Genomic DNA, 13943 nt, shown 5'->3' with positions numbered 1-13943 from the left:
CAAAACATACCTTTTCTGGTATAATTAAGTAACAAGTTTTACGATTTCATCGAATTTGTACAAGATCTTCTGATTTCAACCAAACCTGTACGATTGTTTTCTCAAAACTGAAAGAGCGTGGGTACTCTAAACGATTTTTACGAAACATAAAAAATTCCACCTTAGCACAGATAGCAGCTAAAAACAGACTTTATGCCGAAGTACCTCCAGGTTTAAGAAGTGCTCCATGTTTGTCCAGTAGATGCAAAACATGTCCCTTTATATCAGAAACTCATTATTTTGTAAGCAACTCTACGAATAAAAGGTACCCGATCCAAGAAAATCTAACATGTGAACATTCGAATGTAATATATTTAATTTCATGCAAGAAATGCCCCAAACAATATGTAGGAGAAACTAAGAATAATTTACGAACTCGCTTTAATGCTCATAGGTCAGACATCAAATTAAAGAAAGACAAGCCTGTTTCTAATCATTTCAACCTCGACGACCATTCAATACACGATCTCGCCCTAATCCCAATTGAGCGTATAGAAATTGACTTGCCCGAAGATGAAACTACCAAATTCCGTCAATCTAGGGAAGCCCATTGGATTGAGACATTGAATACAGCAAGACCTATAGGACTAAATATTCATCATAATGTAGGCATACCACCCTTTGTTGTCCCGTTTAATACAACCAGCAATCGAGCAAGCAAGATAGTTCATGCCCACTATAAGAGCCTTCAAGAGAAATTCCCCCATGTCTATAAGCAGAAAATGATAGTTGCATATTCAAAAAATAAGAACTTAAATGATAATATTGTTCATAGTAAACTAAAAACAATCAGTACATAACAGATACCATACTTCTCGCCCATCGGGCCAGTTATTTTTTCTAATTTCAGATCAGAATAAGAACAGAAGAAAACCCAATATCAAGACCCTTAATCCTAATTTCTAAATAAAGTGTCTGCTCCACCCTAGGCCTGTACATTTGGGAGAATCAAACCCTCCCTTCCCCGAAATCTAATACTGTCCGTGCCAGGTCAGATCAGACAATTTATATTGACTTTGGTATATTTTATTTCATCTTATATTTATATATTTTATTTTTTTGTATATATTGTATATGTTAGGATTTTCACATTTGTTTCTCGTGCATATAACAAACTTTCTTCAACAAAATTTGCATTAATCTTTTAATCTTACAGGTAAATTTAATTGCCATTATTTATGTTTTTCTTTCGTGTAAATTATACTCCGAGATAATCCATCCATTTAAATTACTACTCGGGTATAATCAAAATTCAAAGTTAGTTCTAATCAATTTACAATTCACTAATCCCGCTTATTTTATCAAATATTTCTCATGTTTATTTATTTTATATTTTTGTATTCTTGATTTCTGTTTATTTATGTTTTTCATTTATGTAAATTGTACTCTGAGATAATCTAATCCTCCTGAATTATTACTCAGATATAATCAAAATCTAATCCAATATTTCTATAATCCTCAATTGATCAAAGATATGACTCAACTAATTAAGAAATGAAAAATAATCCTAATCCTCAACTGATCAAAGATATGACATGATTCACTCAATAATTTTTAGAAAATGAAAAACCTGTATTAACTGACTACTATATAAATCGCAAATTCAACCTCATTACAAAACATTCCCCGACACTTGAAAAAGGATAATATTTCGAAAACCGGTTCGTGTCAATTGCGTAAGTTTTTGTTTTACTTGTTATAATTTTTTCACATCATTGTTAGCGTTATTTATCACCTAAATATATATTTTGCATTTTTCATCATAACTTTCATCTTACTTTATATATCCCCAGTTTTGCAGTGCCTCCATCATTTGGCAATCCTTACCCTTCAACAGTAAGGCCAACCAGCGATTACCTTCAAACGCAAAGTCTCTGAGTTGGATAGTTTTATCCGTCAAGCAATGAAAACATCAGCTGTCGACGCGAATATTAGATCCCTCAATCGGACATGGCTCTCTAAGGTTACGCAGGTCCTGATCGACCATTACCAAACCACACTTCAAGAGAAGCTGACCACCATTCGTACCACCTGCCGTCGACCGCATCGTTTCTCATGCCCTGTCCTGGGCCTGTCGCTCCTATGGGAAACGTCTCACTCAAGCTGTAATCACCAAGTTCTACCAAACAATCAACGAAACAAAACCAGAGTATCCATATTTCTACCAACTGAAATGGACACTACACCTGCACCATCTAGAGCCACCACACTGCCGAACCAAACCCCTAATTTTGGTTCCAATATCGATAACACTACTGGTTTAACGGCAGTTCGTAAAGCTTTTAATAGAAACGCAGATCCAAACAGACCCGACGATGCAATTCTACAGCTTTTAGAGATTTGTCTTAGTCGAAACGATTTCACATTTAATGGTAAAACATATTTACAAACTTTTATTTATTTTCATGGCAGAGTGGGAACGTGAGGTTTCCATACGACCATGATCCCAAACCTACTATCATTATTCTTCAAGGCCCCAACGTGATCAGTTGCCAAAGACCTCCTTTAACCAAGCCCAGAAATTGATCGCCACAGCCAACAAAACCACAAACTCCAAGATCCTCTTCACATGTATACCCATTTCAAATAAAATCTCGAAGAAAGCACAACAGAACATCAGCACTCTCAACAACATGATGATGGAGTCCAGTTTCAACAGCGCAACTAATTACTGGGGATAAAAATACTGAGAGGCCACCGCTAGGCCAAACTGTAGTTAACTTGAGCCGCAAAATTCTCACACCCCTTCTGCATTCAATCTTAGACCGTGGACTTAAATTTATTCCCGCACCAAAGATAGCTAACTTGAATTATCTCCGACCATCCATTGAACGATTTCAACGAAATCTTAGCTGCACATATTTTTTTCGAAACCACCCACCACGCGGTGCTAGAACAATGTTTATTCCTAAATCCACGTGGACACCCCCTCAGGCCGCCGTCCTGAAATATTGAAAGCATTTGCGAGTATGAATAACCAAACAGTGAACCTTTCCATAACACACGAAAAGCCTAATCTCACACGAGTGGAACGTGAAGCGTTAAACTTACTTAAGAAAGACGATAGCATTGTTATTAAAAAGAGTGACAAAGGTTCATGATGTGTCATTCTGAATAGGGAGGATTATGTTTCAGAAGCAGAGAATCAACTGAATAATCCTAAACATTATGCCATTTTACCGAAACCAATTTTCAAAGAAACTGCTAACATGATTAACAATATTCTTGCCGATTTAGTCAAAACTATTTATCTCAAACAGAAACAATATAACTATCTGTTTGCCAAACCTGATTGTCGCGAGAGACATTTGTACACTTTGCCTAAAATCCATAAGAATCCAACCAAGGAATAAAATCCCTAAAGGCCGCCCAATTATATCTGACTGTGTAGGGAGTCATATGCAGTGTCAGAATACATTGATCATTTCTTACTACCTCTAGCATGTCAACATCGCGCCTACCTTAAAGACACAACCGATTTTGTCAATAAAATAAAAAATCTTCGAGTTCCCTCTAATGCTATTTTAATTTCTATCGACGTTTCTTCTATGTATACCAATATCGATAACACTACTGGTTTAACGGCAGTTCGTAAAGCTTTTAATAGAAACCCAGATCCAAACAGACCCGACGATGCAATTCTACAGCTTTTAGAGATTTGTCTTAGTCGAAACGATTTCACATTTAATGGTAAAACATATTTACAAACTTCAGGGACAGTAATGGGCAAACGATTCGCCCCTTCGTACGCAAACCTTTTCATGGCAGAGTGGGAACGTGAGGTGTCCATTTGACCCACTTTTTTACGGACGCTTTTTGGATGACATTTTTATGGTTTGGACTTATTCTATCGAACAGTTTTGGGAATTCTTTGAAATTCTCAACAACCACCATCCTTCTATCAAACTAACCGCAAACGTGAGTGACAAAAGCATAGACTAGGGAGATTCCATAGCAGAAACAAATAAACTGGATATTAAAGTGTATTTCAAAGAAACTGATACTCATCAACTCCTGCCCAAGAGCTCCTTTCACCCAAAACATACCTTTTCTGGTATAATTAAGTCACAAGTTTTACGATTTCATCGAATTTGTACAAGATCTTCTGATTTCAACCAAGCCTGTACGATTGTCTTCTCAAAACTGAAAGAGCGTGGGTACTCTAAACGATTTTTACGAATCATAAAAAATTTCACCTTAGCACAGATGGCAGCTAAAAACAGACTTTATGCCTCCAGGTTTAAGAAGTGCTCCATGTTTGTCCAGTAGATGCAAAACATGTCCCTTTATATCAGAAACTCATTATTTTGTAAGCAACCCTACGAATAAAAGGTACCCGATCCAGGAACATCTAACATGTGAACATTCGAATGTAATATATTTAATTTCATGCAAGAAATGTTCCAAACAATATGTAGGAGAAACTAAGAATAATTTACGAACTCGCTTTAATGCTCATAGGTCAGACATCAAATTAAAGAAAGACAAGCCTGCTTCTAATCATTTCAACCTCGACGATCATTCAATAGACGTCAAATTCCGTCAATCTAGGGAAGTCCATTGGATTGAGACATTGAATACAGCAAGACCTATAGGACTAAATATTCATCATAATGTAGGCATAGCAGCCCTTGTTGTCCCGTGTAATACAACCAGCAATCGAGCAAGCAAGATAGTTCATGCCCGCTATGAGAGCCTTCCCCCATGTCTATAAGCAGAAAATGAAAGTTGCATATTCAAAAAATAAGAACTTACATGATAATATTGTTCATAGTAAACTAAAAACAATCAGTACATAACAGATATTATACTTCTGGCCCATCCGGCGAGTTATTTTTTTTCTAATTTCAGATCAGAATAAGAACAGAAGAAAACCCAATATCAAAACCCTTAATCCTAATTTCTAAATAAAGTGTCTGCTCCACCCTAGGCCTGTACATTTGGGAGAATCAAACCCTCCCTTCCCCGAAATCCAATAAAAGTCAATTCGATGTTTTATACAAATTACAAAAACACGTTGCAAGGAGTGTATTAGATGAAAAACATGATTCACCTTCGGCACCATTATTCAAAATTTTAAATTGGTTGACACTGTATCAAAGTATTAGATATAATCGTGACATAATGACATTCAAAATATTTCAAACTTGACACCCTAAATATATTTATACAATAAATTTACGGAAAGATCAAAATTAACGGAAACCAGTATGACACTGAGATCAGAAACACTCCGAACTTTAGACATGCCGAAATGTAATAAAACTGCTATGATGAGTTCATTTCAATATACAGCTTCTTTACATTGGAATTCATTACCACAAACTGTAAAAAATAATCCGTCTTTATATATATTTAAACAAGAACTGAAGAAGTTTGTTCTTACTGACAATACTGATTAATTGATTCCATAGCATTTATAACCAGTCCTTTTGTTTTTCTCTCCATTTCATTTTACTTAAAAAACTTATACCATCATATATATCATATAAGAAACACAGTGTTTACATTTTTATATTTTTCACCACATCCGTGATGTTTTTGATATATGTTTTATGAAATTATCTGTATTTTTATTATAAACTTAGTATATAATTCGTAGTTTCGTGGGGAAACATATTGGTTACATTTTCATATTTCTTTCCTCATTCATGTTACATTGTAAATGTTTATATGTTTTATGTTATTTCTGTATTTTTATAAATTATAAATCGGTGATAAGGTCTTTTATTCAACATCGATGGCAGCAAAGATGGGATGTTGCAGACACTATATAACAAGCTTCATGCCATTAAGCCTCTCCTAGGAGACTGGCCAAACTCCTATTGTGCCAACAGGAGGAATGAAGTTGTTTTGTGTCGCTCTCGACTTGGTCATACTCACCTCACCAACTGTTATCTGCTCAAGCGAGAGCCACAACCAGTCTGTGAGCACTGTCAGGTACGCCTGATAATGAAACACATTCTGATTGAGTGTAAGCATCTCAAACCTTTTAAATCTTTACATCAATTCATTTCACTTCCTTACCTGATGTATTATGCTTTATGTATAGTTAAAAATGTCAGCCATATCGTGTAAATCTTTTAATTATGACTGGTTTGCCCTTCCATAGTGAACATATAAAGTACAAAATAAATTTCTTATCAAGTGCTACAGCTTCATGTATATTTAAAGTGTATCTATGCTTACATCAATATAAGCTTAAATATTTGAAAATCAAACTATTCAAAAAGTTATAACCAAATAATATTCATACAAAAATTAAATAAAAAAATTTGATAAAAGGTTTAGCAAAATGTTGGGGTCAAAATAATAAAAAAAACTGCAATTATTTTGAGCAAGCAAATTCAAGTGTTCAATCAGTTTGACTTTTGATATAATTTGTTTTTGTTGATGAAAACCTTCACTTAACATGGGGTTATTATTAGATAAATCGGCTAATTAGATTAACCTAGCTGTCACCCAAATTACAAATCAAAGTTAAAGTTGTTTTAAAGACACCCTCCCGTTTATATTTCTTAAAAATGTTTTATGTCCAGTTATGGTATATAATTAATAAGCTCTCTTTGAGTATAGATTAACTGGAGACGGCATGACGTCATTTGCTATTCACTATACTCCTTGGATTGAACCATGTTATACAGTAATTTAAGCTCACAGCAGCATATATTTACCAACTTTCTTATTTCTTATCCGATTTTCACGAAACTTGGTATGTATGTATATAACCCAATTCTATTTGATGGAAATATTAAATTTTTGTGCGCATGCGCATAACCAACTTTCTTCTTTCTTATCCGATTTTCACGAAATTTGGTATGTATATGTGTATAATCCAATTCTAAATTTGATGGAAATATTGAATTTTTGTTATGCGCATTACCAACTTTCTTATTCATTATTCGTATTTCACCAAACTTGGTATGTATGTGTATAATCCAATTCTAAATTTGATGGAAATATTGAATTTTTGTTGTGCGCATGCGCACACCAAGTTTCTTATTTCTTATTATTCGGATTTCATCAAACTTGGTCTTTATGAATTGACAAATATTCTTTTATTCCTGGTCAATATACTTTAAACTCCAGGTACTTTTGGATATTTGCATTTAGAGATGCAGAAAAGTATTTACATCAAGGTAATTCCAATAGACCATCTTCGTATGTACCTGAATGTCGTAACACGCCCTGCATCAGTACTGTTATTTGAACAGTTAAAGGTTTTTTTTTGTTTTGTTTTGTTTTTTTTGCGAACCCTGTACAAACCTTTGTAGCCAAAAAGCGACACGCGCAGATTCTGGGATTGTGAGAAAAAAATCACGCTGAAATAACACAAGCGGCTAACTACTATGAACAGAAGCATAAAGAGGCAATATGCAAATTTTATATAGAAAAAACATGGTAATTATATTATATATAGACACAGCTTTATGGAACAACAATCACTGGTAAAAGTTTTATCCAACGTCTCGACGTGTTTCCCCCATCGTCCTCAGGCACTTATGCTCACAATCGCTAAATGCCAGTTAAAGACGTTATGGTAAATTATACCATTTCTAAAAAATGCTATTTACTTGATCAACCTGAATTTGATTTAAAAGGATTATTCAAAACGGAGCGTACTAATTGTTAATTAATCAGTTTCAACTAGTTTTGGTGTTTGGCTTTGTAGTGGCTCGATATTATTAGTTGAAACGCTAAAATTCGTAGGCCCACATTAGTTTTCCAACAACGACCAAAAAACATAACGACGTAAAACTGATTAGCCTAAATAAACCCTCTAACTATAGTTGTATCAGGGAAATTAAAAGGACAAATTTCTCTAGATTTTGATGTATAGTTTTCATATATTTGAGCAACAATATCTTCTGACCTATGTACAAAAGCAGACTGCCCTTTCAAATTTATGTGTTATCGCCTAATCTTTGTTAACCTAGTTCAATATGATATTGTAGATATTGCTATTTATCTGTGACTTCTTCAATGTTTTTAGTGCTGTTTCGCGGTGTTTTTACGTGCCATTATCATATCTTTATACTTTCATAGTTGTTATGATACATTATGATTTCGTTAAAAATTTAGTTAAAATTCTCTTCCATATTATACCTTTCATATATCGAGTAAATAAACGATGACGCTTTTCTTCTCAGAATTATTCATAAAAGTTACAAAGCTAATGCCATAATGTTACTAATGTAACAATGTTCATCTTGCTCAACATTTCATAATTAAAATGGTGGCCACAGCTTACCACGAGCTTTCATAAGGTCTGATGAGAGCACCAAAAGATTATTGATGCCAGTGATATCGGTTGGTCATAAAAGCCAACGACACAGGTCAACGTCGGTATTTCGATTTTACTTACATTGCTGGATAGATATTTCCGATATCAGTTCTATGTTGATGTCGGGCGCGAGGCACCAATGACCCGATGTCGTCTAGAGTAGCTATCTATAAGCCCAATGGAAAAAGCGTCTGGTCGTTCGGATGGAACTCAAAGATTCCTTGACAGTTGGAAACCAAAAACTAAAAAAGCCCAATATTGGCACTACATGTCGTCAACTGGATAATTAGTCCACTACACAAAGTAGGTATCCTTTCGCCCATGACCCTATTCTATGACGATAAAAAAGATAGCTTGCCAGGCAAGGTAACATACGCCCACTGGCAGCTGTCAGAAATGATTAAACAGTCTTTAGTGACTACAGGGTTGCACAATATAGCTAACAGAGTGAAACGTCAAGTCAGACACCATATTTCGGTGAAATATTATCCAATCATCGATAGGGACCATCTTCATAATGACATTGACATACAAAATAAAAATCAAAAGAATCTGTAAAGAATTGTAGCCTGTAGAGTGAGCACGAGTTGCACAATATAGCTAATAGAGTAAAATATCAGGTCAGACACGATATTTCGGTGAAAAATTATCCGATCATCATGGAAATCGATAGATCATCATGAAAATCAATAGGGATCATCTTCATAACGACATAGACATACAAAATAAAAATCAAAAGAATCTGTAAAGAATTGTAGCCTGTAGAGTGAGCACGAGTTGCACAATATAGCTAATAGAGTAAAACGTCAAGTCAGACACGATATTTCGGTGAAAAATTATCCGATCATCACGAAAATCAATAGGGATCATCTTCATAGCACGAGCACGAGCCAAATGTGAACGGACGGACCGACGGGGTGATTACAATATACGCCCATCTTACGTGTGGGCGTATAAAAAACGTTGGATGGAACTTCGATATCGACAAGAAGCTCGACCCACGTAATATGTTTTTGCCGTCAAATCGATACTATAGATAAATTACCTTCAGGCGATCTCTTTTCGATATCATTTTTACCACAGTAACACAGACACTGAAAAATCGGATGTGGATCATGAACCGGCAACGGCCCGACGTGGGATATAATTCGGCTTAACAAGGATATATCGTCGACATAGGCCCTATATCGCCAAATCGATTATCGATCTTCATGCCGATATCTTCCCGACGTCAGTTATCATAATTATGTAGAAGTGTGCACATCGGATGTCCATCGTGAACCGCCAACGAACCGATGTCGGCAAGATTTCGGCTTGATATCGTTAGATTGATCGTCGATATCTAAAAAAAGACAGACATGGGCTCTATATCTCCAAATCTATCATCTATCCACTTCATGCCGATATCTTTCCGACGTCAGTTTCACTTCAGTTATCATATATTATGTAGTAGTATGCACATCGGATGTCCATTGTGAACCGCAGACGATCCGATGTCGGCAAGATTTCGGCTTGACATCGTTAGATTGATCGTCGATATCTAAAAAAAGAGACAGACATGGGCTCTATATCTCCAAATCGATCATCTATACACTATCACATGCCGATATCTTCCTGACGTCAGTTCCAATTCAGTTTTGATAGAAATGAGCACATCGGTCGGATACTCGTCGGCAAGATTTCCGCTTGACATCGTCGATATACGAAATAGACCCGACATAGGGCCGACAGAGTCTAACCGATATCGATAAGTCTATATTATGTAGCCGACATCTGGTCGAGGTCGTTTAACAGATCCGACGTGCCGAGATTGCTATAATGTCGGCCGATGTTGCGATGTTTGCTGAGAAGCTCGGAATATCTACATCGAGAGAATTATTGGTATATCTCTGTTTGGGACCGAGATACAGCATTGCAAAGGCTCAAAATGGTCCATATTCAGACCTCTGTAAAAATGGAAAGAGTTGTTTGTCCCCAAAGGTCATCAAATAAAGAAGGTCACAAATTATCATAACATAAATCAAAGGTCTAGGCCATGAGATATACGACCTGGAACTTTGAAAAAAAAACATCCGCTCGTACAAAAAAGGCAAAACCAAAAATCAAAATTATGCTTCCTAAAATTGACCTTGAACAGTTTGACTCAAACGTTACGCAAATCGGATTAAAAAATGGCTTCTGGGAATCAATTTTCGCAAAATGAGGCAAACAAAAATTACGGCAAACATGTTACTTCCGGTACATATTATTTTTAGTTTAAAAAGTTTGTATTAAGGCTTGTAGGCCTACTAACATCAATACTATTCCACTATGCTAGCGGTCTAAGTTTGTAAGTTTCAAGTCAATACGCCAAATAACAACCGAAATAGGCAAATAAAAAAAGTATCTATCGAATTTTAGAAATTTGAAAATTTTGAATTGCTATTATTTGTCCTTGGTTTCAAGAAATACAATGAACCCGAACAAAATTGGTTGAAAAACATGCCCTCTAGAGTCCATTTTCCGTTTGTTGCTTACGTCGCTTCATGTTGCTCAGAAAATTTTCGTTTTACATTTATTCCACAATTTGAAATCCGTTTTATCGTACCTGTTGCCGTTTCCGAGAACTTTGCTCCCGGGATGAAAAAAAAACTAGAACTGTTCTCTTAACAATACTGATGCAGGGTATGTTACAACATAAAGGTACATACAAAGGTGGACAGAAATTTAGATAAGAAATTAGAAATTTGGTAATGCGCACAACAAGAATTTGGTCAAATTTATAATTGGATTAAACACATACATACCAAGTTTGATGAATTTCGGTTTAAAAATAAAAAGCAGTTGGTAGTGCGCATGCACACACAAAAAAATTAGAATTTGATTATACACATAAATACCGAGTTTGATGAAATTTGGATAAGAAATAAGAAAGTTGGGAAATAAAGTGGGGATATACCTTTAAGGTGCTTCCGTAAGCTCAACTTACAGTATAACACGGTTCAATCCATCCTAGAGCTTATTTATAAATTATAAGTGGACATAAAACATGTTAAACAAATATAAAAGGGAGTGTGTCTTTAAAATGAAAAACTGGCACTTTGACTTTGATTAGGGTTGACAGACCGATGACAGCGTATTTAGACTAAAATAATTGCACCATGTTAAGTGAATGGAATTTTGAATTTGCATGTAAGGCATACATGTTATATATGACTGTAAAGCTCAGGATCTCAGCATTATAAATCCGAAAAAAATATTGCTTTATCTCTATTAAGTCACCTGTTAGAACGCTTTAAAGTTGCAAACTCAACTTTTAGTGACACTAATAAAACCTGAAATACGTATCGGGCGTGAAAATATAAACATCATTTAAAAGCTGTAGTCAATATCTATTATTATTACTGTAAATATCAGCATCATCCAAGCAGTAACTCTTGAGATAAAAGCGTTCAAAGTTTTAAGATTCTTTAATATGCCTATGACATTATCAAATACGATATTATTTGAAACCATTAAATAAGCACAGAAATAATCTGAAGGTGGTAGGGTGCTAAATCAATAAGGGTTTGAAATACAGCACTGCATATTTAGACCCCTATAAAACCCGAAATTGTGGTTTGACCTCAAACATCTAGAGGTCATAAGAAGGTCAAGGTCAGCTATTATCATCGTGGTAAATATGAAGCTCATCAAAGGACACGAGATATGAGCCTTCAAATTTCAAAAAAACTGAACCGGAAATTGCAAAAAAGAAAAAAAGAAATTCAAAAATCGGCTTCCTACAGTTTTCTTAAATATGTTCGTGTTCTTTCATTTGACACCAAAATCATCAAAATCTGACAAGCCGTTATCGCTGAATAAAATTTGGAAGAATTTGAGAAAAATCAAAATGGCGTCCAAACTATCAATTTTCTTGTCTAGTAAATGCCTCTTCTTTTTTAAGTCATAACATTATCTACTTATTAGTTTCAATGACCTTCATGTATCATTGAAGTGTGTCAATGAAGCGATTTGATGGAATTGTACCCCAGCTAATCAGAAGCCTTGACAGATTGTCCGCAAACATAAAGCCATAATGTTTACAGCCTTTCTGTCGAGGGCTCTGATTTGCTGTATTCGTTGGCATACAATCCAATCAAATCGCTGCATTCCACGGTACAAGAATTTTGACTATTTTGGTCAAGGTATAAGTACAGGAATTAAAATAGATTTATCCAAGGCTGTGTTCATTTTTTGCCCTGGATGCAATTATCACATTATTGGATTAATTTTGTTCATTTATCATAAATATTCTTTATTTTGTTATTCTTCTCTCATTTCAAACAAAGCACAGCTTTTTTGGCTCCATCATCTAAATTTGCTGCTGAAACAATTGGAAGTTTGCTTTCTTGCAAAATCCGTTTAGCTTCATCAACGTTTGTACCCTCCAGTCTAACAATAAGAGGCAGTTTCAGATTGATTGATTTGCAAGCATTTGTGATACCATTAGCAATTGTTGCACAGTTAACAATACCTCCAAAAATGTTCACCAAAATAGCTTTCACTTGTTTATCTGCTGTTAAAAGTTTGAAGGCATTATAGACTTGCTGCTCTGTTACATTTCCACCAACATCAAGAAAATTTGCAGGGGATCCTCCATGTAATTTAATAATGTCCATTGTAGCCATGGCTAGACCAGCACCATTCACTAAACATGCAATATTTCCATCCATTCCAATATAATTCAAATTACTCTTAGCTGCCTCAACTTCTCTAGGATCACTTTCTGCCATGTCATCCATTGCAAACACCTCAGTTTGACGAAATGCAGCGTTATCATCAAAGTTAATTTTGGCATCAAAACAAATTACTCTTCCTGTGTCTGTTTCACCAAAAGGATTTATTTCAACCTGGGTTGCATCTACTTTTTCAAACAATTTGTAAAGTTTCTGTATTTGGTCTGCTGCTTCATTACGCTTTTCTCCTTGAAAACCTAAATTATGTGCCATGGTTTGAGCTTGTTCAGTTGTAACACCAGTGAAAATATCAATGGGTTCAGTGAAGATTGCTTCTGGATTTTTTTCTGCAACATCCTCTATATCCATTCCACCTTGGGGACTTCCAACCATCACAGGACCATTGTGTTTTCTATCCATCAAGATTGCAAAATATGTTTCTCTGGCAATATCCAAGGCTTCAGCTACCATCACTTTAGAAACTTTTACTCCTTCTGTAGGTGTTTGTTTTGTAATAAGAGATTGTCCTAACATTTTTTCAACCAACTCACAGAGTTCACTTTTATCTTTAGTGAGGTGAACACCACCTTTAAATCCGTTAGAAAAGGTGCCTTTTCCTCGTCCACCTGCAAGAATCTGAGCTTTGACAACGTACTCGTCAACGTTCAGTGACGGGGGAATTTCAGCCGCTTCTTTTTTAGTTGAGGCAACCTTGAATTTTTGCACATTGATACCATTTTCTGCCATCAGGGACTTGCTCTGATACTCCTGAAGGTTCAGGCATTTCACTTTCGTCGATCCGAAGACCCTAAATTGATTGTTCAACACTTTAACGTTTGATTTTTTCAATGCTGCCTTTATTAATGCAGACATGTTGGTTTTTATTTCTTAGCTCTTTGGAATTTGTACAGGTTTAGTGAATT

At 35.4% G+C, this 13943-nt stretch overlaps 1 protein-coding gene across 1 annotated transcript; it reads right to left on the bottom strand.

Moving 5' to 3' along the window:
* Window positions 1–11679: 11679 nt before the first annotated feature.
* Window positions 11680–13943, bottom strand: LOTGIDRAFT_203895 (hypothetical protein). Its single transcript, XM_009056222.1, has one exon. The coding sequence runs from the start codon at window positions 13891–13893 to the stop codon at window positions 12619–12621; it is 1275 nt and encodes a 424-aa protein (XP_009054470.1). The 5' UTR covers window positions 13894–13943; the 3' UTR covers window positions 11680–12618.

Source organism: Lottia gigantea, assembly GCF_000327385.1.
Source record: "Lottia gigantea unplaced genomic scaffold LOTGIsca_27, whole genome shotgun sequence".
Taxonomy (NCBI): Eukaryota; Metazoa; Mollusca; class Gastropoda; family Lottiidae; genus Lottia; species Lottia gigantea.
The sequence above is the reverse complement of the archived record's forward strand: the minus strand, read 5'-3'. Positions and strand labels throughout refer to the sequence as shown.